The 26,246-nt window shown below is 45.5% G+C and overlaps 1 protein-coding gene across 2 annotated transcripts in view; it reads right to left on the reverse strand.

Annotated features, from left to right (window-relative positions):
• The window catches only part of DPF3 (double PHD fingers 3), a 245,239-nt gene that overhangs the window by 41,013 nt on the left and 177,980 nt on the right, over positions 1-26,246 (reverse strand). Inside the window, exons 8-10 of one of the 2 annotated variants that reach the window (XR_012379067.1) lie at positions 15,620-15,748; positions 11,242-12,646; positions 2,050-3,846 (exon numbers count right to left, since the gene is read on the reverse strand). Coding sequence is in view for 1 of the 2 variants with exons in the window: in XM_073895521.1 (XP_073751622.1) it covers positions 15,620-15,748 (129 nt within the window). In the remaining variant the exon portion in view is untranslated. Of the gene's footprint in view, positions 1-2,049; positions 3,847-11,241; positions 12,647-15,619; positions 15,749-26,246 lie in introns of those variants that run through there. The other variant, XM_073895521.1, reaches the window with a different exon arrangement.

Here is a 26,246-nt window from a genome sequence, read left to right on the forward strand (position 1 = left end):
GCCCTTGGGGAAGGCTGTCTCAAAGTCATCAAAGGGTGTCTGGTACACACTCCCATTTAGTTTAGTCCACACAAAACTGATTTTCAGTGTTTTCAATTTACTACCAACATTTTGGGGAGATCTCTCCAAAATTTCTGAATTTTTGGTCCCTCTTGAGAAACCTGGGACCTGAGAACCCTAGTCGCCATGCCTGCAGGTAGGATCCCTTGAGCTGGTAGCAGCTATCCCATTCAAAGCGTGGGTGCTGTCTGGCTCCATACACTCCCTACCACTGCCTAGGGTCTACCCATGTCCTAAGGCTGAGTATCAAGGGCTGCCCCTTCTCCTTGGCACTGTTCATTTTCTCATGCCTGTCCTGCTTCACTCACTGAAGATACCAGCTCTGTAGGCATCTGAATTTTACCCCAGAACTAACATTTGACATGAGCTAATATATTTCCAAATATATTTGGAGTGATTTTTTTCTTTGTCATTCTTTGGTTCACGTGTATACTTTTCCCCTCCCTCTTGATTAGTGACCATCTACAGACATAGAGCACATGTATGCTTTGCCAGCAACTTACTACCATTTGAAAAAGGCCCTCCCTACCGTCATGGGCCATCATTAAAGACAACTGATTCTGCTGGGTCCCCTCTAATCCTTAGTTATTTATACTGACACTACAGCTGCATGCTAGACATCTTACCCCTAAAAGCAGCCCAAAGACAATACCTACAAAGAAAGCCTTAGTCATGAGGTAAGATACACTTTACATACAGAATGTTTGCCCATTAGAATCAAGGTACCCTTTTCTAGGGCGTAAATTAGAAGGAAGACTTCAGGGGCAATCACTTCCCTCCTAAGAAGATATTTAATCCTGTTGGTGACCTCTGAATGGGGTCTAGTGCCTCAAATTTAAGTCACTATAGGAAGTGGGTGATATGTAATAAATGTGCAAAACCTTCTATTTACACCAAGGATCTATCAACAGATGAATGGATAAATAAAATGTGGTATATGCATAGAATGGACTATCACTCAGCCTTAAGGAAGGAAATTCTGACACCTGCTACAAGAGAGGCAAATCTTGAAGACATCATGCTAAGAGAAATAAGGCAGTCACAAAAGGACAAATACTGTAGGATTCCACTTACAAGAGATACCTAGAGTAGCCTAATTCACGGAGACAGAAAGTGGGATAGTGGTAGCCAAGGGCTAAGGAGAGGAGAGAATGAGGGGTTCTGTTTAATAGGCACAGAGTTTCAACTGGAGAAGAAGAAAAAGTTCTGGAGGTGAATGGAGGTGATAGTTGTACAACAGTGTGAATGTACTTAATGCCACTGAACATTAATATGGTAAATTTTGTGTAATGTGTATTTTATGATAATAAAAAGAAAACAAAAGCCTAAGGAGGGTTTATGGGTGGGGGGAGCTTTCTACTGCTAGGTGAACTTATAAGCCCATAATAAATGTCACAATGTGACAATGCTCAGAGCGCAAGACGCGGCCTGAAAGGCTGGTCTGGTTCCACCTGACCTAGAGCGCCCATCCTAGAAGAGTATTCACTTCCACGCACAAGCAGAAACCTATCATAGGGTTGACAGCCTTACCAACTGGCAGCTTGGGGACACTACACCAAGAACACCTCTCAGGCAATGGAAACATTAACGTCCCAGATTTTTCCCAAGCACACACTAAATCTTGCGCTCTTATGCCAAACCATTCTTGGCACAGATATAACGGCAACATTCGACAGGTGTATCAAGTCTGGACACATAAAGAGGCTCTCCATGGAGAGGGGGACAATGGCTGTGGTGATGATGGGTGGATGGCAGCAACTCTGGACTCAGAGAGCAGGTACTGGCACCAACTCTGGGCACCATTCACTTCCCAAGCCGACCACCCGTCAGCCGAGCCAGCGGCAACTGCTGTTCTGCACCGTGCTTCTCAATAAAACAATAAGGTTCGACACAGCTTGGGCATGCAAGTGGGCAGAATCCTTTCAAGATGGTATGAAAGTCAAACTCAAGTAGGATGAGGTCGGTAAAGCAAAATTTACAGAGATGCTATAGGAGCATTGGAAACAGGCTTTTATTTAACAGAAACTTACACAAATTTGATACAAACCCTACATTATGCAAAGCTTTATCACAATTCTACACATTATAACTTGCGGGAGTTGGTTGGAGAGTGGGTTATTATTATAATTATTAGCATTTTGAAAAGGGACCTTTTCTATCAGAAAATGTCACCGAAAAGGGCTACAGGATACAAAGACACCCTTGGTGAGCTCCTCCCGGGACTGGCCTTGAATGAGAAAGCTGAAGGGGCTAGCAGGAAGTCTGTGCCATCCAATCTCCCCTTTCAAAGGCAAGAGAGATTCTCAAGCTCAGACCCATTTCAGTAACACGGACACTCAAGGACTCACTGACGGGAATATCCGGCGTTAGGCTGTATGTTCATGATGATGATTCTGCTTGCAAGTGAGGGAAGGTCAAGAGCATGGACATGCAGAAGATGTGGAATAGAACGGAGTAGCCTGGCCGGTCGGCCCAGCTCCGTCCCTAGGCCACAGACACAGAGCTGAATTAACATTTCTTAGGCCATCACGTTCACTGCCACCCACATGGCCACAAGGGAACATGTTAGAAAATGATCCTTTCTCCTTCACCCTCACGAGCAACTGAATTTGAGGCTTCTGTCACTCAGGTTGGCCTTCCTCGTCCTTGGAGACCCTCTAGAACTTTAGGGCCCCTAAAGCCAGCTCAGCAGAAGGCTCCCTCTGCAAGTCTCCTCTGGAAGTTGTTAGGTGACCAAATGAACATCATCTCAGCTGATGCATATTTTGTCATCTTTTTTTTTTTTTTTGCTCTTTCTTCACTGCATTATTTTAAACAAAGCTGTCTGTATTTGAAAATGTTGCCCTCGCAGAGATATGGTTAATCACTAGATGGAATTCCTTTCTGAACTAGGCCTCATCAGACATGACGACCAGAAGGCGAGCTGCTTATTGACATCCAGATAAATGGGGATTGCCTATGGGGAGGGGGGTGGGTAAAGGAGTTTTTTTGGCAGGGGGCAGGGGCGGAGAGACTGCTGGTAGCCTTTGTGGCTAATTTATTTCGGTCACGTCTTAACACATAACCACATAACATCACCAACACTTTCAATAGAATTTTGAAGAAGGAAAAAAAAAAACCAATCACTCCTCACTTACCACATCCAACTCGCAGAAATAAAAATATCTAAAGCACATACATGAATGGCTTTTTTAAAAGCCTGAGAGAGCAGAGTTGATCTTTATTTTCTTATTAAAAATGTGGGGTATTTTTCCTTAGAGTTAATATGCAGTCTTTATTTTACATTAAGTACTCTTTTGATTTCGTGTCTTCACAAAATTGCTTTTAACTTTCGAAGTAGAAGGTACTTTAAACAAAAATACTGTGCCACGTCAGCACGTTTTTCTTTTAAATATTGAAATAAATAAAATAGTTAACTCTTTTTTTTCCGTCAGTTTGTTCGTGTTTAGTTATTTCTATTGTAGAGCAATTCCAGTCTGACCTGGGTACTTTCTCACAGACACTTAAAGAAAATGTAATGAAGAATTTTTAAAAAGGAAAAAAAAAAATCTTCTTATTGCACAAACTTAGGCCATTCCCGAGACTTCTCTGAGCTGAGCTGAGTCGCGCTGGAGGCGTTTCCACAATCCAGGCTCCTGTGTTGGCTGAAACACACGCACAGGAGGGGGCCAGGCAAGGGAAGAGGAAGGAGGAGAAGAAGGAGGCACAAATCAACGTGGCTTCTTGTCACTCTCTTCGGAAATGGCTTGCTTGGAGGATGCCGGAGTCCCCAGGTCATAGAGTTGACTGCAGAGGGAAAGGCAACAAAAGATAAAACAAAAACAACAGTACAGGACAACTACCTAAAGAAAGGAAAGATTAAAATTAAGGGGGTGGTGGAAATGAAATGAATTGAAAAGAAAAACAAAGGAAGGAGGGAAGAGAACGTACTACCTATGGCCATGCTAATGAGACCACGGCCATGTGCAAGGAGAGCCAGGCCGGTGTCTCCTGTGCCGTGAGCACCAGCAGCACGAGATCAGCCAGCAATCGGGCAGGTCAGCTGCGCCTGGACAACCAGGTGACACAAGAAACAGCGAGGATGCGGCTGCAGTTTCAGTCCCTAGGTGGTGGAGTAAGCAAAACTGGGGACTGGCAAAATCTATTGTTCTTTCTCCTCTACTTGGAAGCTGCATCTTTCCGCTGTTAAAATACCCCAGAAGGACCATTACGATGCAATCTGTCTGCCTGTCACCTAAGTGGAAATGTGTAGTTCCAGGGTGTAGGACCAGTGGCAGTTACAAAAACCCCAACGGATGCCCCACTGGGGCCTGAGGCTTCATGCACACACCCTCACCCCCCAACCCCAAGTGATTTCAGGCTGTCAGAATTACTGAGGGAGAGAACCAAGCCCAAAGATCCATTCGAGTCCTGAACTAGCCCAGTGATCCCAACTGCCAGCCTTGGAACCTGGTGGCAGTTCAATCCTGACGGGTCTTTTAGCCAGGATAAGTACCAACCAGGAGTGGATTTTACTTCTAGCCAAAATGAAATCTGCCAAGTTATTTCAGTCTTCGGAATGGAGTATTCCTCACAAAGGAGAAAGCACTACAACCAAGTACTATCACATTTCACCCCAGAAGCAGAGGACATAGCTGGGCACCCCTAAACAGTGCCCAGGTCACGTTGGGCTGGGTGGTAAGGGAGGGAGGAAAGGAAGGAGGGGCCCAACTTGAAAATGGCCAAGGCTTTGAACTTTGAACCAAAGTTCAAAACCAAATGAGTGGCTCGTTTGAACCCCCCTTCCTCCATCTTTCTTTCTAATACCCAAGGCATTACTCACTGTTCAGGGGTACAAGACTGGTATAGATACTTCCAAAACTAAGACTCTATCTGTCTACTTAATGTTTTCAAAGGGAGGCTGAGAAGAGCCTCACCTCTACCCACCACCAAGCCCTCCCCCTCCATCTGCTCCTATTTCCTTCCCCTCCCTCCCATCCTATACCCTCCCAGTCTCCCCTCTCAGATCTGCTTGCCTGGCGCCCTTTCCCAGACTCTGGTCCTCTTCCCTAGCGCTCATCTCTTCACTGTGCCTCCTGCTTCCAGCCCCTTCACTCCACTGATAAAACTAGTTGGCATTCAGACTTCCCACAGGTGCCTGCCAAGTGTTCCCTTATTGGGCACCCAAATTTTCACTCCCTCCGGAAGGCTTTCTGTGCCTCTCCCAGTGCTCCCGAGCCCTCCAGTCAGATATCATCTACTACTCTTTTAGTGAGTCTCTCATAACCATACCCCGATGCCCTTTCAATCTCAAATTTCCCTCCTTGACCCCCCAACACACACACACACACACACACACACACACACACACACTCACACACATTCACACACACTCACACACACTCTTCTTTTGCCCCACTTAAGCCACCTAGAAAATAGTTCCCAAACTTGTGCTCCTAACATCCATTTCCTCCTTCATTTCCTCTGGGTGGGCCAAATACAGGCTATTGAAAATGTCCCACTGCCTCTCAGGCTTCTGCTTTCAGTCCCCTTCAAGGAAGCTACCTTTCCATCCCTCCACACACCTTCAACTTTCCCCTTACCCCTCTCCTCACACCCTCATTCTCCCTCCTGACCCCCCATCACTATTTCACTGGCTCCTGGAGAACCAGCCCCCTTCTGATTTGACCAATGGATGCTGTGTCCAGATATGTCCTCTCCAACCTCTCTGTCCACATTATTTATTGAGCATCCAACCATGTATGGAATGAGACACTAAATCCTTCCACTAATTAGCTCAGAAATATTGCTCAGCTCTCAGTTTATTTCAACAAATAATTATGGCACAATGGTGTCAGGCACTGTCCAAGGGACATGAATGACATCATCTTTGCCCTCAAGGAACACACCATCTGTTGAATGAGAAAGACTACAGTCATGTTATGTTAAGCACCAAACTAGTGGCATGAACAAAACACGACAGCACAATACTTCAGCATGTTTTTCACTTGTGATTTTGCCATGTTACATGGTTCAGGTTGTGATCTCCAGCTCTGCCTTTTGTTAGCTCCATCTCCATCCTCTCTGACAACAGACATTCTTGCCTACAGATTAAATAGCAAGAGCCAATCTAGAGCCCTCAGTTGATCTGGATGGCTTCCTCCAAGCAAATCTCCCTGACTACTGTGATGCCCAGCAAAAATAATCACATACTACCCCATGATGCTCTCACACATTTTTAACTACTTGTGAATATCTGGTCTGCCCAACTAGATTGCCAAAAATCCAGTGGACACCAAATCCACTGGTCCCATCTTTAACTTCAGCCTAGTCTTCACAGGGCTGAGCAGTCAAATGCATGCCACTGTTATTCAGGCTCTAGTCACCAAATAAATAAAGGCATATATGAATGAAAATGTGTATAAACATACTAGCCTGAACCTGAGCTGAAAGGACAAATGTCTGAGTCACCAATCATGGGATAAATCAATCATGTGCCCCCAGATATGAGGCCCTGAGAAGGATGCAACATCATTTCTATAGTACTCTTACCCAAATTCATAACCTGACTGTAGCCCTTAGGAAACAGTACACAAACCCAAAGAGAAGGGCTTCCTAGGAATTGACTAGCATCAAGGTATGAAAGATAAAGACAGACTATGGAACTAACTACTCCAGATTAAAGGGCTTTAAGAGGACATGACAACTAAATACGACATGTGATCCTAGATGAATCCTGGACCAGAAAAAGGGCATAACTAGTGAAACCCCTGGCACAATATGAATAAGGTCTATAGACTGGGAAGTATTGCATCAATATTAATTTCCTGATCGTGATCATTTTATTGAGATTATTTGAAGAATCTAAGTAAAGCGTACATAGGAATTCTTTGTATTATTTGTGTGAGTTTCTTGTAAACCTGAAATTATTTCAAAATTAACAATTTTTAAGCCTTAGTCATTGGTTGAGGGCCAGTATGGAGATACTTTGAGAACCTAACTGCCAATGCTTTTTAGCGAATAATTCAGTTCTGACAGTGTTCTTCCATCATTCTCAGCTATTTTGTAAATCAATCAAGCAGAAGGGTTTCTCCTGTACTGTTATTTTGAGAAAATGGTCAGAAATCACTTTTATTGAGCAAAACAGTATCATATAATTCAATTCTTCAGTGTTAGAAGCACTGGGCATGTGAAGTGTTCACTCCCTGTCACCTCACCCCTCCCACCCTCACCCCCACCCCAATATCACCACCAAAACATTGCCCATGTAAGAAGCGCAACCTTAGTTCCTTGGGAAAGTTCACAAGGACTTCAACATTGCTATTTCTCAGCAGGAATCTAATGTGAATTTGTTTTGTTTTATTTTGTTTTTATAGCATCAAATACCTCCTCTCAATCCAATGAGGTCTTGAATGAAAGACCTCAAAAGCTTTACTCATTTTACTCAATAAATCTCAAAATACGATCTATGGAGAAGTCAGTATAGACTGGGCAAAGATTATTAGAAGACCCAAATAACCACTTACTGAGCCTGGTGAGGCTGCTCAAACTGTAAGTACAAGTTTAAGATCATATTCATCAGATGTAACAGGAGGCATATTGGGATAATATTAATTAATTTTATTCCACCATGAAGTGAGTACCTCCAAACAGCTTTTAGTTCTCTCCCCGAGTAATGATCTTGTGTTCCCTCAAGTGCTATCTAAAGGCAATATCAGGCTGCAGCCCATTAGGTGCATAGAGAGATACCAAGTAAGCAGGAAGGTTTAAAGGGGTACAATTGATGTGAACATCATATTTTTATGAAATCCTTCTCTCTAAAATACCAGTAGCAAATTGCATTACTGACTTTAAAGTACCTTTAAAAAATTAAATGCATATTTCTCACTCCCAGTGTTACAGATTACGGGACCTGATCTCTACACAGTCTCAATAACAGGAATAAAGGATTAGATTGTTCTAGGTGGGAAAAAAAAATCAGATAGACAACAACAGTCATCACTTTTACATCAACAGTTCTCCCCACGGGATTGGAAGTTTGTAACAAATTTAGAAAGTTCTGTATCTTCGGTTCTCCTATCTTTGGGCTAAGACTCAGAAAATTTGGTGACATGTCTAAAGCATTTTGGGTGGTGCTTTCCTGAGCTGAGGACAAAGGATACTAGTCAGATCTTTGATTATCATCTTGATGACTCTAATTTCTTTTATATTGAATTTGAGTAGTGATACTTATTTAACAAGAGCAGCAACAAAACGATAGATGTGTTGACTGCAGGCACAGCTCTTGCAACTCCTGAGGTCACGCACACACACACACAAAAAAAAGTCTTCGTTCCTAATAGGTGTCAGTCAGTAGGGAATGTCTAGAAATGATGATTTAGAAGATGAGCTCTCGGCAATATTCAGCATAGAAATTTAATCGGAATTGTCTTTTTGGGATCTAGTTGTTTACTCTTCAGTTTTAAAATTGCTTTTAATAAGTTTATCTTTTAAAGTTATATTCATTACAATACCCCTTTCTTTGATTGGACCTGAGAAAAAGCGAGGGATACCAATCTACCTACCTATCTATATCTTCCCCTCTTTGACCAAGTATTAGTTGCAAAAGGAGTATTAGTTGAAAGAAGTGCAGCCGAAACCATAACCAAAAGAAGCATTATGATTGCAGAAAAATCTCAAGGAAATGTACTGCAAGCAACTGTAGTAGCTTGTTGGATTGGGCTCTAAAGGAAAGGGTGGAGAGATTCAACCAGTTATCATGAAAGTGTGAAATAAAGTTCTTCTCCCAGAAAACAGAGGCGCCAAAGTAGTTCTAGATGCCAAGGATTACTTTTTATTTAGAGACGATGGGTGACATTGTCGGGAAGTACGTAGATTGAAAAAAAATCACTATTGAAATGGCATCACAGGAAGCTGCCCATTCCACTGAAGTTCTGAAAGCTTACATCATGTAAAGAATTTCCATGTTTCTCTTTTATAATAAACTAATGATACCCAAACTTTTAAAAATTATAAATAAAATTTTTTTAATATATATGTATTTAATATATTCCTATATTCCATATACAGGACCATGCAAGTGGCAGCACAGAACAATAATAAAGGAATACAGGTCCTGGAGTCAGGTTGCCAGGGATCAAAAGCTGGCTCCTTATTAACTGTGAGGCCTTAGGTACATTAAATGAACTGTCCTAGGGAAAGCACTCAGAACAATGCCTGGTACATAAATGTTGGCAGTTGTTAATATGGAGAAAGGGGGATAGAGGTAGAACATCGACCATGCAGGCATCTGGAAACCCAAGACAGCCAGCTTCCTCTCCTGTGCCTCCTCTGAGTTTCCTTCCTTCACCTTAAGACATTTGTCTTCAAAGCCACGTTCATTCCACTCCTTCAAACCTCACTCAACCTCTCTGGATTGATCTTTCTCAACAGAAAAGTGGAAAATTTGAACTTGATCATCTTCGAAGTCTCCTCCAGTTCCTTTTTGTTTTTTTAAAGGATTTAAAATCTGACAGATGCTATAAGCAAGGTGCGACAAGGTGCTCAGGCCATGCTAGGATACATTATTATGCTCGGTTGGCTACACCAACTGAGAAAGATGAGGACATCTACTACCCCCAAAAGGAGAAACTGAAGATCAAGCTCTGCTCATAAAATTAAAATAGAGAAGCATTTAGCCATCCTCGGATAAATCTTTCCATGGGAGACTGCCTTGTTTAGACAGGTCTTCATTTTGGTTCTTCAGAATCCCAAGTTAGACTCTGAAATTAGGTGGCTTTTTATAATTCAAATTAAGTAGATTTTTTTTTTTTAATTTCAAGTTCAAAGGCAAGCTGTCATTGAAAATGTTAGGACTACAAACAACTACACAGATTTTGAAAGACCATATAGATTGGCTGGACATATTTTTATTAACATAGAAGCTCACACTTCATCAATGACAGCAAGTCGCAATGCTGTGAATCCAACATCTAAGTCAAAGCAACAGAACAGATGATAAGGAGAATGACAGCAAGAGCAGGTTGTATCCCCTTAGCAGAAATCAACTGGAGCCGACCATATGGGCTTTTTCACACAGGTGAGCATGCAGGAATATTACAACATGGGAGGTTTATGCCATATTTGCTAGGAGCAGGGCCACATACAGATTAGGCAGAACATCCCCAAAGTGGGTGACGTTGTTCCTTTCATTATCTCACAACTGAGAGCAAACGCCCAGGCCAGCACTTACACATTTCAAGCAGGAGAAAAGTAGAAGTTCTTTCTGTCTCAGGCTACCAGGGAAGCACAAAGAGTCCATTTGTGGGTTTCTTTGCTTAGTCTTTGCTTTTGTTCAGTGGGTTTGTTATTTTAATGAGAGGTCTCATTCATGGAGATTTGCAAAGCCCGATGGTCAAAGTAGATCTTCCCAGACACTTACAAGCAGCCTGTTGCCTGGGTGGCTACTTGGCTCTCCCAACCCAAACCAAATAGCAGCGCCCATGTCTCTGGACCTGTGCTCTCCTGGAGGCCAGAGACCCTGACCACACTTAGAGGAAGTTTAGAATCTTCAGATCTGCGCAGTTGAGTGTTTTCCTAATCAGAGATCCTCTTTAATTTGGACACATCCCCTTGGCTATTAAGTTGGTCCGTGGAGCAAGGAATACCACCCCTAGACATGCAGACCCCCATGTAGCCAAACTCTCTCCTTCCACCCAAGTACAGTAGCCAGCTCCGACCTCAGATCCCTGGACTCCACCCACCAGGTACAGCCAAGGGAGGCAGCGTGAGCCAAGCACTGCCCCAGCCATTTTCTCTTATGGTTGAAGCCAGAAGCCAGAAGCCCACCATTCTCCACACAGCGTCCCTCCCGTAGTCCAAGCAAGCCTCGGTTGCCACACTAGGTCCAGGCCCACGTGGGTAAGCATGCACACACAGAAAGCTGAGCGAAGACACTCCACGCCGGTAGCCAGGCCCACACTAATAAGGTGGTGTGAACCCAGGAAAACAAAAGACAAGCCAGGGGTGGAAAAGGAAAGAAAGAAGACAAAAGAAAAGAAAAAAGAAAAAAGAAAAGAAAAGAAAGAAAGAAAAAGAAAGAAAGAAAGAAAGAAAGAAAGAAAGAAAGAAAGAAAGAAAGAACAAAAACAACCACCAAAAAAAAAAAAACAAATAACTACGATGGTTTTGCCCTCCCTGTAAGCCAGGCCAGCCAACACATACCTTTTGACTAGGACTGCACAGCTGTTCATTCTTGGGACTGCCAACAAGGTGGATGGTCTTCTCCATCGCCCAGGGACCTTGAGCAAGTGTTGCTTTGGTTTATTTCAGGAGGTGCTATTGGAAACATAAAACAAGGTGCCTGGAGGGCACTATAAAAAAAAAAATAGAGGAAGAAACACGGGAGACTTGATCATCCAACGGGAATTTATGTTTGTCAACAGGGGCCAGGGGAGAGGGACATATACTGTGAGGTATCATTCTTCCTTCCATGAGCACGGCCTCGGCTTGCTTTGTCACTGCTGAGTCCATGACTTTCTGTTTATATTCCATTCCTGCATTTGGAAATTGCTCTTCGCCAGGAGGAAAGTGAGGAGAAGCCCAGCGACTACACCACAGCAGCTATGCTGGTGGAGGGGAGGAGCCCGGGAGGTGCTGGAGTCAGGGCCCAGGCACTGGAGGGAGGCCACACGCGGAGGCCCAGACTTCCCAGGAGCTGCTGACATTTTCTCACAAGCAGGGAGGAAGATGGAAAGGTTAGGGAGCAGAAATGGGGAAGGGGTCTGCCGTAGGGAGCCACAGACTCCGTGGGGTACAGAAAGCACCATCATCTCCCAGCGAGGAAATCCTCCCGACTAGGTGTCCTTGAATCAATCCCTCCCCCAGCGGCTCTCTCCCAAGCAGGATATCACTTCAATTGCTTTGATTTGCTTTCTCTCTCTCTCTCTCTCTCAAAAAAAAAGGTCCATTTCTAATAATAGCTAGAATACATAAATAATCGTTTTTAATGTTATTTGTTGTTTTCAAACCCAATGTTCCTCCTCTCTTCATTTTGCCAATAAATAGGAAAACTGAGGAAATCGACTCTGCTCAAGTCAAAAAGATCCCCACCACCCATCCCCAAAGAGAGACAATCCACCTAACTTCCCATTTCTACGGAAAATTAACAGTACGTCCCAATGCCATCTCTCTGAAGGACTGTCATTCTGCTCTTTTGTTCTGCTTTGTTTCAGGAGTTTGTGCTTCTGTTGTACATACCCAAAACGGGGGGCGGGGGAGAGGATGCTTGTGGAAGGAGAGAGGAAAAAGCAAGGATGAAGGGAAAACCTAAAGTTGACTTTCATTTAAAAAAAATATATATCAGACCCAGAATAATGACCAAAGTCAGAGGGTGACGGCCAGTCGCCCAGAGAGTCTGTTCCGTGGGTTTAGCAACTGCCCTTTTTATCTGCTGTGGGCGAACCCCGGCCACTGCGGCGTCCTCGGCAGGAGCGAGGCTCTTCCAAATCGTCCTCATCAAAGCCGTGGAAAGTTGACGTGTCACTTTCTGACGTGGAACCGAATAAGTCCTCCGTGGTGCGTGCTGCGGCCGCTGCCTCCTCCTTCCTGCCTTCTCCTCCCAAATGAGCTGACATGTATGATGAATATATCAGCACATGGGTTAAGCAACAGACAGCATTATTAATATTCTTATTACATTCTTACAATGTTACTCTTAATAGCAAGACCAAAAACCATTTCACACCAAAAGGGATTAGCTGGGTGCATCACCTGGTGACAGGGATTCAGGGTAACGGGATAAAGCCAACATTTCCAGGGAAAAGGATTCCTCCCTCCCCAGAAAGGCATCATCTCTACCATAATGCATATGTCCACAGCTCTGACAGCGACAGATTCAACCGTGGTCTTTCTTCCTCCGCTTCCGTCTGCACACATACGCATGCACGCCTGCTCAACCCTGCCCCAGACAATGAGTTGCCTTGGTGGTTTTTAAGCCTGGTTGGTATTTCTTTGGTGTTTTCGGTTGGTGTTTCTTTGAACACTGTTTGTCCTTCACTTTGACAGTCAGCTTTACAAAGGTATTACTGTCAGATAACCCATTCAAGGTGGTTAAGCCTCCATCCGTTTTATTTTTATTTTTACCCATTTCTAATCCCATTCTTATGGCACCCTTTCAATTCTGCCCTTACCCACATAGTTCATTTGGACTGAAAGCGAGAAGTTAGAAAGTCTGATAAGCGGTAGGCAACAAAAGAGTCTTTTGTTTTCTTTAACGACTAGAGGAAATTTCGATGATCTGCATCCGCATACATGTGCGTGCACATACACACCTGTGTGTGCACACACGTACACGCACACACACACGCGTGCGCGTGCACGCACACACACACACACTACAGCCACTAAACACGCCCCGGTCTTAATTACTCCAGAAGGTCCAGAGTTGTCAAATCTAACTCAGAGCACTAAAAAAGCAGGAAATAGGGGTTTCGAAGCCTAATAAAATACAGTATCCTGAAATCCAGAAAACTCCGGTTTAAACTTATTCACACTGTAAATGGGCCCCAGGACCACCCCCGAATGAGGTCACAATGTTTCACTTATGGTGTCAATTTCAGGAACCTCATTTTCTCCCCAAGAAACAGAGGTAGCGGGGAAGATGAGAAGGGAAAGACAGTTTTTCTGAGCTTCACACTCTTCCTTGGAAGGATTCCAAGGAGACCCTAGAGAAATATTCGCCCACCTGCCTTCACGAGCATGTCTCGTGGGCTAATGCCGCCTGTTTATTCCCAAGGTAGTGACTATTTCAGGAGCATCGGAGTCAGACCTTGACTAAATCATCCACCAAAATTGGCAAATGCAATGAGAACACCTAGGCTGGTATCAAATAGCCCCTGAGTCACACAGCAGACAGATCTTGGGCGGGGGGGGGGGGGGGGAGGTGGTGGTAGGAATGCTGAATAAAGGCTGGGAGGAGAGAGGCTTTGGATAGACAATACGAACTGCCCACGTCTGGTCCCCCGTGGATCAGATCCAAGTACCCCGTCGTTTGTAGGGAAGAAAAGGAGAAGAGCCAAGCAGCTTGCAGTGAGCATTCTGAAGCTGCCCTCTCTAATGCACCCCAAACCCATAACAGTCCATCACGTTCTGCCTAGAATATCACTCCACCAGGTGACTTTGCTTCTGGCGATAGAGATTTTGTCCGATCATTTGCTTTTAAAAAACACTGAATTGAATTTCACTTGTTTCATTTTCTTTAATTATGTCTAAAACTATTCATTTTCTTTAACGTATTTAAAACCCGGAGTGCACTGTCACATGAGCCCTCTCCTCTCAGCTAGCACCGGCAGAGTAAAGAGTTCAACGTTAGGTATCATGTTTGGGAAACAAATGAACATGGATGGGCCAGCCCAGTCAGGTCCTTAAGAGCTCACTGCTGAGGGTGTGTGCACTAGAGACCACAGTCCTTTTCCAATTACTGATTTGCTACTCAAGTCAGTCTGGAACCCTAAACAACCCCAAAAACAAATATAAAAAGACTGAAGTTCAGGTTTGCAAGCAAAGCAAGGGAAGAACTGAGTTGTTTCAGTAAACTCAGGTGCGGTCACCTCAGTCTGTCTCCTGGGCCTCAGAGCAGAAAAGACCGTGGGAGAAACATGGGAAGGAGCAATGGCCTCTCACTGCTACACCAACCACCCAGCTCAACAGCATCTCACCCACTAGTCAGCACTGGGCCAGACTAAAGATGAAGCTGAGATCATTTCTCCTCCCTGCCTCATGCTTTGGCTTCACTGACACATCAAACAACATGAAAAATAGGTCTCACCAACCAACCACGACTAGCCAAAGATAATGGTTTGGTTAGAATTGCAAAATGAAACATCTTGAACAAAACTTTGAAGGCCTGAACTCAGTTTAAGAATGAGAGAACAAGACCCAAATCTGTTTTTGTCATTTTAGTCTTTGGAGAGGTCAAAGATGAAAATTACAAAACATGCCAAGTCAACTCCAGATCAGCCCTGAGAACACCTGCCTTTTGGCCCCATTGATCTATCAGGGTCTCTTTTGTCTGTTTTATATGGGAAAATGGGATGAGTGGCCAATGGAGGTGGTCTTTATGCAGGTGCCCATGAGCCCTGGGGCCTCAGACTCCCACAGTTCAAGACGTGGCTGTTCTCCCTACATTCATGTTTCCATACTCTTCCAGGATGCCCTAGGCACTTCCATAGAACACACACATCTCTTTGCTAGGTGCACACCATCTGATACGAGGAAGCATGTTGCTTGTGTCTCCAGGTGTTTCTTAGATACTACCTCACTGTTGTGTGCCACAATACACACAAAGAAATAACCACCTCGTGGAGAGGCCAGACATAAGCCAAAAGCTCCTTTCCCCTCTTCCTACAGCCCAGGGCACAACTTTTGGTTCTTAAGACTCAAAGAAGAAAAATATCAAAATGACCTGAAAACTCCTCTCCACCCAAAATCACCACCATGTCTTCTCCACTCCACCCTTCAGCCCCCACACAAGATGGCGGAGGCATGCAAGTGGAACAGCTCCTGGTCTATGGGCACAGATGCAAGAAGGGGCCACACTCACCAGATCGTCCACAGTCTGCACAGGATACCAGCTCTTCAGGCCGCCCACTCTTCTTGTTCATATTAGAGCCCCCCAAGCAGAAGTCACAGTAGTTGTTGGGAATGACTGTCCCATCCGGTCCTTTCTGGGCTATAGAAACATTTAAAAAAAAAAAAAATCTGATTTTAGGCTGACATGAGTTTCTACTGGCCCTTTAACTCCCACGGAGTGGCAGAATCTGTTCTAGAAAGAATATCAAGTCTAGAACGCAAGGTTTCGTTACAACCAAGTTGTTAAATTGGGCTAAGTTTTCTTTTTGATCCTCTTCAGCTCAATAGTTCTAATCTCTTGCAAGCCATCCAGAGTTTAGTTTAATTTCGGCAATTTTTGCAAAACCCATCTCGGTGTTTTCACAGAAACTACCTTGCTCCTCAGATTGCATTCCCTGGATGAGCAAAGCATCCAGAAGGCCTACTAGTCAAGTAAACTTCTCTCATCCCTGAACAACCAGCTCTTGGGGCTTAGGCTTCAAATAGCAGGTAGTAACCATAACCAGCGGTGGGATGAGTGGGAGAGAGAATGGGCAAAGCCTAGGCCTTTCCCCTGGGAAAGATGCTCTTGTTTGGGAGATATTCCTTCTGTCCCTGAAAATGAAAACAAAGAAGCACTGATAATAGTCATTTCCAGAAAGGACACTGAAGATGCTTCTGGGGACTCTGATGAACATCTTGGCAGGTACACAAGTGTCCACTCTTGTTCAGCCTCATCTCCCTAAAGTCAGACTCGCATGTATGGAGAGAACCCAGGACTAGTTAACCAGCAGACCTCAAGGGCCTAGAATCAGACCTGAGCACTCAGCTCAGCCTCATGCCAAAGACAAGTTGAATGGTGAGTTTGTGAGTGTGCCTTAAGGCTTAAGACCTTTGTAAGCCACCCCTGCCAAAGGTCCTTATCCAAAGGCAAAGAAAAATCTTGGGACATGATCTTAAAAACAAAGCTTGTGAGAACAGCACATATTCTCAAGCACTGAAATCATTCTCAGTTCCTAGGGGCTGGCTGAAAAAGCTTGGACAGGTTTCTTTGCATGGGGAGAAATGCCTCCATTCTCTTGCTTTTCGATCCCTATTGTGGAGATTTCTTTGTCACATGAATACTCCCTGTTTGCAACTAAGAAGAAAAGTCTGTCTGTTTATGGGATCAGCCTAAACCACAGGGGTATCTTCCTCCTCACTATACCCAATGTCTGCTGCTATCTTTCATTATTTACTGGCTAACATTAATCAGGGTCCCGTAGGGTACAAATCTGTAAAAGGAAGCAGATATGTGAGCAGAAATACCATCCAGACAGTAAGTGATAAACGGATTCACCCACTTTAATATGATTCCCTCTGGCCTTCACTTCCTCCATGCCTCTGCTTTGCCTCCAGGAATAGAAAAACTTACCTGGGGAAGGCAGAAGACAAAAGCTCGCAGAATTACATTATAGAGAGTTAATCCATTTATCAGTTGCTATTTGGATTGTTTAATCAGTTTCTAAGTCATTGATTTTCATCTTCAGGGAGGCAGACAACTCCCTGCAAAAAAAGGTGTTGGCTGTTGGGGTCAGCCGGAGGAGCTGACCGCACCCTGTGGCCTCTTGAGTGTGGGTTTTTTCTTCATCACTCACTGCATCTCAAAGACATCACAGGTCATCAAGAACGGTTTTGCAAATAATCTCCAAAATCAGTACACCTACAAAAATTGTACTCTAAAATTTTCGTTGCCCAAATCCAGAGGAAAGCTCCTTTCATCCTTCTCTCTCACTTGCCATCTTCCAACATTTCTAGAACTCTCTTAAGAAAAATCAAAGCATGTCTACGAAGCAAATAAACTCAGGGTTTTCTCATTAAGAGACTATCCTAGAACGCAATCAAAAGGTGAACAGGAAGAAGTGGGGTATATGAAATTTCGGGGCTGAGTGTAAACCAAAGTGATAGGAACTAGAAAGAAAATATGGAGATGCCAATCACAACTCAGATAGCTTCCCACATGAAAAGCGATCAAAGACGTCCACGTGTATCACACCACTAAAAGTCTCAGGAGCCCCAGCCTCACCATCTGTCTCTCCTGTTCTTTTAGGGACTTCCTATTATGTCAGATTTTCTCTCCTTTCACAAAATCTTTAAGCAACCGAAGAATCTGGTTTTCTCCAACACAGTGTATGCCTTGTGATTTATGAGGATGAAGTAGAATAGAGTATAAGAACTCCCGGGTAATTCTTCACAGTCTTTCCCGCCAAGAGATCATTGGTAGAATGCCTTCATTGAATCAGGGACTCCAATACTACAAGAAGTTAAAAATTCAGAAATGATCTAGGAGGGCAAAGCAGGTAGTGATAGAGAAATTGGTCCTGTGTAAAAAGACCAAAGGAACAGAATTTAATTCATCTAATGAAGAGAAATTTCTGAGAAGACGGAATCAGAGCAGAATCCCCACATATATTTGTATTGGTTGCTGGCCATACAAAGGGCCTGGCCAAGGGGGTAAAGAAGGTGCTAAGACCCCAGTTGTAGGCCCTGCTGTGTGGAGATGTGACACGTCATTGCTGGGGAGAGGGGAGGGGTACGATTTTAGTCTAGCAATGACCCAGTAGAGAAAGTGACAGTGAAGAGTTATGCTTCATTTTTGGCAAAATCCTACACTCTTCTCATAATAGTGAACTCAGAGCTTCCTTTCATCTTGGTCAAAGGTGTGGGATAGACTAATCAGAAGCTTCTGCATCTGGTTCTCTTATACGTTTTGGTATTTAGGATTGGTTTCAGGGTGAGAGTTTTCCCATAGAGTTCTCCCAATTCCCCAGCCAGAAAGATCAGTCAGGCCTTGGGGAGGGCACCCTGCTGACATCACTTTTATGACCCTTCTCTTGTTCATACCCGTGTGTACCTGCCTCAACTCCCTGTACTAAATGATCTCCTCCTTCAGGTTGGGCACCATGTCTAACTCATCACTGGAATACCTGAATGCCCTGCACACAGGAAATGGTTAACCACAATGCAGAGGATGAATGGCTTAGAAAGGATGGCAGATGTGAGTAGACAGCCCAGTGACACCCCTGGGACATCCCTCCTGGTGGGGACAGAGCACTGTGTTTGCTTTCCCTGTGGTAGAGTCACTCTGACTATCATTCACTACATGGTTTATTTCCCAAGTCCTCAGAGAGAAGTGCTGGTCCATGTCCAGATGGATTGGTCAGTCATCCGGCCTGGTGTCATGTCTAGCTCCCAGAGTAAACAAGAGCGGGTGGTGTACACAAATATATAAGAAAGGATAAGACTACAATTCATTGTCCAGGTTGCTCCTACCCATACAGCCTCCCTCTTATTCAACGGTTTCTTGAAAAGAAAAAGAAGCAGACATTTCCTACACTACAAAACTGTGACAGACCTTCCACTGGATGCTTTACATATGTTGTTTCACTGATTCTCACAAAAACGTTGTGAAGTGGGGATTGTTTGAAGATGACATAACTGAAACCCAAAGGGATTATGGGGCTGGCTTCACCTTTGGGTTTTCTATGTCCCCAGAGACTGTCTGCCTCCTGGAAAGCCCAGAGGCAAACACTTCCTGGCCATACCTCGCATATAAAATATTTCATAAATCTCTTTAGAGTCAACTTGATTCACCCAACACGTCATTTAGGAAGCCCAAAGGGATAAAAATGATTGAGACTGGCCTGATAAAAACAGAAATTCCCTTTGAACTTAAATTTCATGTCCCTCCCACAGTAATCCATCCTGGGTGATCCTGTTTATTGTCACATACTCTGTGAAAAGACATCTCCAGAGAATTCCAGAGGCTCTGGAAGGAATTTTTTTTTTTTTAAGTAAAGCTTACACCACAACTATACTGGCCTATGGCCTGACCCAGCCATGAGTGATTTCCTGATACCATGTATGAGATCATTATAAAAAGGGTTTTACTATAAATAGGAAGCTCACACAGACCTTGCGAGAGGGATTTAAATAGAGAGGGAAATGGAGTCCCACTTTATAGAATAAGACAACAGGAGGGCAAAGACCTGAGTGGTATCTCGATGGCAGCGTCCATAATGATGGATCTGGTTTTCTGTTGATTAATGTCCATGGGCTGAGATCATATAAGAGATACAAGGAAGCTGCTGAGAAAATAAAGTGAGCCTTAAGCATTTAGGAATTGACCTGGGGGAGATAACTCGACAAAGTTCAAAGGGGGGAAAAATGGAAATCAAGAACAAAGTTCATGAAGAAACACACACACACACACACACACACACACACACACACACGAATAAATAAACAGAAGATAGGAGGGAGCATTCAAATCAAACCAAGAGAAAGGAAAAGCCAGGCCCCAAACAGCCCCACCATCACACTCAGTAAAGGTATTAGTGTACACTTTAATCAGGCCACGTGTTTCTGGCAAACAAGGCCCCAAATCTTCCACAAAACTACCACCTAGACAGGACTGTCTTTCCCCTTTCAGTCTGATCTCTGCGGCGATACGCCTGACACTCAAGAAAAGAAGGAGTGGCAAGGACAGTCTGGCCACCAAGCAACAGCCCCTCATCTGGTTCTGCCAAGACCGAAGCTGCGTCCCAAGTGTCCTAGGGAAATCGGAAGCAAGCCAGAAGTTTAGCCGCCCCCCCACCCCAATGGCACATCCACAAAAGCATGACTTCACATCCTGAGCAGACGCTCAGACCGCCTGCCAGGGCCTGGTGTGCACAAGCACACGACCATGCTCCGTGCCCACCACCCAGCCGTGCCGCCCAGCGGCTCTTTCTTCCAGGGCCTGCGAGTTGGGGTGTGCGGCCCTTGGGGAGCAGGGGGGGCAGTGAGAAGAGCCCTCCAGGAGGAGCCTTGCCTCTCCTCGCCCCCTCTCACTGGCTCCCCCACCACCCTCCACGGCTGACAGTTCCCATCCCTCCACAGGGCTGACCTGTTTCCATGGCAACCGGAATCCTGGGCTCCGGCAGCCTCTGGTCTTGCCACCTGTTATTACTTCATCTCTCAAGTGTAAAGCATCCTAGCCGGTGCCACTTGGCTGTGCAGAGCGCATCTTCAGAGGACGGAGGAAAGAAAAGGGGAGAGGATAGAGGGAACACAGAAAGGCAGCCCCAGGCTGGCCACACAGGACACACACACACACACACACACACACACTCACACACACTCACACACACTCACACACACACTCACACACACTCTCTCTCACACACACTCACTCACACACACTCACACACTCACACACACACTCACACACTCACACACACTCTCACACACTCACACTCACACACACACACACACACACACACACACACACACACACACACTCACACACACGGGCCAGGACGAGAGAAGGAAGGGAAGGCAAGGAGGGAGGGTGGAAGCCAACGTGCCTTCCCTTCAGAATCAGCAAGCAGGCCTCAGCTGGAGGCCACCACCACATCCCGCTCCCTTGTACCCAGCCTTTAATGAGGGCCGTGGGAGGCGCAGGGAGCGGGAGGGCACTGGGGCAGCAACACAGAGCTCTGCGTGGGCCCACACGGAGCGGGGCAAGGAGAGAGTTAAAGGAGCAAGATCAAGACTGTGGGGAAGGCTGGCCCAGAGGGCAAACGGAGCCTCAAAGCCTGGATAAATGGCCTTAATTCTCATGCTCTTGCTCACCCTACTCCTTACGTGTTTACTCATATAAATTATCCCCAAGGCCTGACACCTTTTTTCACTGCTTCCTTATAACTGATGAAAAAATAAATCCTACAGATCCAAGGAATAAAAACGTTGGGATTCCATTCAGGCCCGTTCTTCTTGGTCACTAACAGCAGCTTAGGCCCCACCCCAGCGCTGCAGAAGGAAGACCAGTGAGGCCTACCTCCCCGCCTGTGAAAAAGCAAGGGGACTGCAGAGCCCAGCAGGGAAACGGACACCAGGGGCCACTTCCCACCCACCCGTTGGGCCGCCCGAGTGCTCATGGGCAGAGACCTCGCTCTCCCTCACCGGCCATCATGCCACCTAGCACCAGGGACAACGTGAATGTAGGTGAGGATGAAGGAGGCGGGGCTGCTAATGCAGAGTGATTCCAGGCCCTGAGATTAGTCCAGCGGCAGAGACGAAGGCCAAGGGCTGATTCAGTAAGTCTTCAAGTTTATGGATGGGCCTAAATTCGCCATGGTCCGTGGTGTTCAGGACAACACGAGAAAGAATGAGCTGAAATGGCAGAGCGTGCTTGCAGGAAAGCAGGGAGCAGAGCCGGTCAAACAAAGGCACAGTAGGAGGAGTGGGCTTCTCTGAAGAGGCCTCGGGCCCTGGGGTGGCGTGCATGCCTAGTTAGCGGCAAGAGAATATATGCTAGGGCCCATAAGTCTGAAGGTCTCTTTCCGGCCTATGATTTGATGATTATAATAGGGTGAAGGTAGAATCAGAAAAGGGAGGACTCCCAAACCCAGAGGAGCTCAGCCTCTCATCACTGAGTTGTGTCTCTTCCCCCCGTCGGCCGCGAGCTCCCTGAGGGCAGGAGCACTGTCTTTAATGGTGGAATCCCCAGCATCTGGCACTGTGGCTGACTCAGGGCTGGCCATAAATACTTCACGAAAGGAGGAACAATCTTCACAGAGGCTTTTTGGACAAAGAAAAAACTCAGGCAAAGGGAAGTCAAAGATTGGAGTTGAGTGGCTGTCAAGTGTCACCCGAGTACCGAGTGACCAGTCTAAGGCATTGAGCATCAGTCCTGTTCATAGCGGGGACAGAGAGAGGGAGCAGCAGAAGTAACTGGGGACCCAGCAGGGAGAATAAAGCTGTGGTGGAGGAAGCCAATGGGCCTTCCCTCCCTCAGGAACCCTCTCCCTGAGGCATTTCTTGGAAAACCAGGATGGAAGGGGTTAAGAACTCCCAGACTCAGTTGGCTCCAAAGCCCGTTGAACCCCATGTTCGAGGGCCTCTCGCCAGGGCCCCTGCAGCTGCTGGAGAGAAAACCGTCTGTCTTACTATTTGAGTGGCTGCAGAATCTTTATAAAAGTTTTAAATGTGGTGTCAGTCACCCCACCCATCTTTGCTTCTACTTTCTTTCCCTCACCGTTGGGGAGTACAAAACCCACACCATTAGACACACAGCTTGAGAATATTTACTCCTAAACACTGTGCCGTGAAAACAGAAGACATATCTGCTCACATCGATGTCTCCGTCCTGATGGACGTATTTGGTTAGAGGTGCGATTTGCCAGGATTTTGGATAGCACATCCCCAGTTCTGGGGCTCGGTGGTCACGTGACCCATCGGCAATGTCCTTTATGTTCCAGCCTCAGGCTGGCAACTTCGGGTCTGTCACTGATGCTTCAGAAAAGCAAGGAAAAGACCAAGCGAAGCTGAGGACTTTTCACAGTGCCGATTAGGGAAAGCACAAGAAGGTATTTCAATTTTCCTGTGGAAGGTCATGTGGGTCAGTTCATGCCCTGGCGTAGCAACTTGTTATTGCCACCAAATGAGTCGGTGGAAGGGGGAAACGGTTAATCTGAGAGTAACTATGTCAACAGGGCTCTGAATGAAGTGGTGTCATTCCCCTTAGAGAATTGCAGGACATCTCTGCGCGTTAGAGCAGGATAAGCCTCTTCCGTTTAAGCTGTCAGGATATTATTATTGTGATATTAGAATTCATCAAGCTCCCTTCGTCTCTTATTCAGCCTTGCCTCTCTCCACTCCTCCTCACCAGCACCTCCAGGGGACTCGGCTCTGTCAACCCCAGCAGCCCACAATGGACCAGCATCTTCCAGGTCCTTCAGACTGGAAAGCAGTACTCAAGAAAAGGAAAAGGATGTGCCTCTAGCGTCAGACCTGAGGATTAGGGCAGAGTCAAGAGACCACAGAGCAGAAGGGCAGCCCGGCCCGGGGGTGTGGGCCCAGATGGGGGACACACCCAGAAAGCAAGCCAGGAAGCAGGCGCTGAGAGCCACAGACACGTCTGCCATAGTAGGACAGAGCCTTAGGAAAAGAGTGAAAACCAAGTCTATCCCCTGGATTTAACAGTGCAACCTGGTTCCTGGCCAGTCATCTTAATTCGGTAAATCCAAAAGAAAAAAGAAGACAAACTGAACATCTGTTTGCAAAAAGTGGATGTCTCTAAGGTAGCGGTTCACCTGGGAACTTGTTAAAAATGCAAATTCTAGGCCCCTAGAATTTGGTAGGTCCAAACTTCTGAGGGAGGATCCAGCAGGTTCTGTCTTAAGGAACAGGTGATTCTGATGTGCTCAAGCTTGAGAATCACTGCTCTATAGCCACACATGTGTCACACACATTTTCCGTTAATGCTGCGCTTTACATGAATTGACTTATGGAATCTTCACATAACCCTAAGAGATAGATGCGTTAATGTTCTGATTTTATATAGATGATACTCGCAGCACAATGAGGCTAGGTAGCTGTCTCGGGTCATATGTCAGCAAGCAGCTACAGTGGCTCAGGCCCACCAGCTACTACCCTACCCTGGGCACAGAGGCCACACACTGGAGGGAAGTCAAGTCAGAGTGGATAGCAGGCCCCAGGGCTTCTCAAATGTGAGTACTGTGCAAACAAACCATGGAGGCCTCTCACTAAAATTCAGATTAGGATTCATATGTCTGGCTTAGAGCCTAAGAGTCCACATTTCTTACAAGCTCCCCGACTGCGTAGCCAACCGTCTAGGTTTGCCTGGCGCTGAGGGGTTCCCAGGGCACAGGACTTTCAGTCTACAACAGGAATGTCCTGGGCAAACCTGGATGAGTTGGTCACCTGGGTCCCAGCTGACGTTGACGCCGCTGATCACACTTTGAGAAGAAAAAATGCAGACCCTCAAGGTGAGAAGTGTGGATCGTATTCAAGTGTGATGTAAGTTCTGAGAGTGGAATATGGCGTAATCTATTTTATATTTTAAAAAGAACTGGGGCACCTGGGTGGCCCAGTCGGTTGAATGTCCGACTCTTGATCTCGGCTTAGGTCTCAATCTCACGGTTGTGAGTTCAAGCCCTGCACTGGGCTCTGCACTGGGTGTGGAGCCTACTTTAAAAAAATGTATGTTTAAGGGCGCCTGGGTGGCTCAGTCATTAAGTGTCTGCCTTCGGCTCAGGTCATGATCCCAGGGTCCTGGGATCGAGTCCCACATCGGGCTCCCTCCTCGGAGGGAAGCCTGTTCTCCCTCTCCCACTCCCGCTGCTTGTGTTTCCTGCTCTCACTGTGTCTCTCTCCCTGTCAAATAAATAAATAAAATCTTTTAAAAAAACTAAAATTAAAAAAATGTATGTTTAAATAAAAATAAATAAAAAGACCACTTTGGCTACTCCATGGAGCAAAAACAGGCTGACAGACCAATAAAGAAGTTGCAGTGATTCCAGGCAGGAGCTGGTGGAGGCCAGATGAAGAAAGGAAGACAGATTTGGAGTATATTTTGGAGAGGAAGCTGGTACAGGTGATGAAGGAAAACAAAGCCAAGAATGAATCCTAGGATTTTCACTTTTGGCACAGCATTATTGTTTTTAAAGAACAAGGTCAGAAAGAGATATATATAAGAACTAGAATAGGAAAGACAGCAAGACACAAATGAGAGAAAGATGCAGGGAAATTATTGAACTAAGAGATGTGTAATTTTTTTTCTAAAGTAAGACTCATTTACAAATTAAAATCTCAGGCAGAATTTGTAATGCGGGGGATCACATAACACCACAAACAGCTAAAGTTAGTTTTGAAGATTAAATGTGTCTACTATGGACTAGATTGCATCTCCCGCAAAATGTTATATGTTGAAACCCTACCCCTCAATGTGATGGTGTTTGGAGTGGGGGGTCTCTGGGAGGTGATTAGGTTTAGATGAGGTCATGAGGATGGCAGGAATAGTGCCCTCATATGAAAAGACGCCAGAGAGCTTGCTTCTCTCGACCATCATGTACCAAGGAAAAGCCATGCGAGGACACACCAAGAAGATGGCCATCTCCAACCCAAGAGGACAGTCCTCACCAAACACGGACACAGCCGCACTTTTATATTGGACTTCCAGTCTCCAAGACTGTGAGAAATAAATCGCTATTGTTTAAGCCACTAGTCTGTGGTATTTTGTTAGGCAGTCCAAGATAAGTGCCTGTTGATACATTCGTTTCTTTTGAAAAGCCACTGTGCACCATGATGCACTTCACAACTGGCCTACAGGTAAAAATTAAGAGACACCACTAGGACAAAGAGCCCATCTTTGAGATTAGGATCCATCACTTGGGGTTCCAATGTCCTGACTTAACCGAATGGTGTCCAACTCAAGGACATTCACATCTCAGCTTCCCAATGTTGATAACCATGTGACTTGGGGCAAGTGACACAACCTTTCTGAGACTCCGTCTCCTCCTCTACAAAATGAAGAGTTCCAGCGTGTACCTATGTGTGCAAAGTGCCTGGCACCCGGTAGGCCTTCTGTCATTTCTCCCCCTCTTTCTTCTCCTATGTAAAATAATTTTATTTCTGGGCACCTGGGTGGCTCAGTGGGTTAAACGACTGCCTTCAGCTCAGGTCATGATCCCGGAGTCCCGGGATCGAGTCCCGCATCGGGCTTCTTGCTTGGCAGGGAGGCTGCTTCTTCCTCTGACCCTACCCCCTCTTGTGCTCTCTCTCTCTCTCTCAAA

Source organism: Callorhinus ursinus, unplaced genomic scaffold (genome assembly GCF_003265705.2).
Source record: "Callorhinus ursinus isolate GAN/ISIS: 27379988/994484 unplaced genomic scaffold, GSC_fseal_2.0 scaffold8, whole genome shotgun sequence".
NCBI lineage: Eukaryota > Metazoa > Chordata > Mammalia > Carnivora > Otariidae > Callorhinus > Callorhinus ursinus.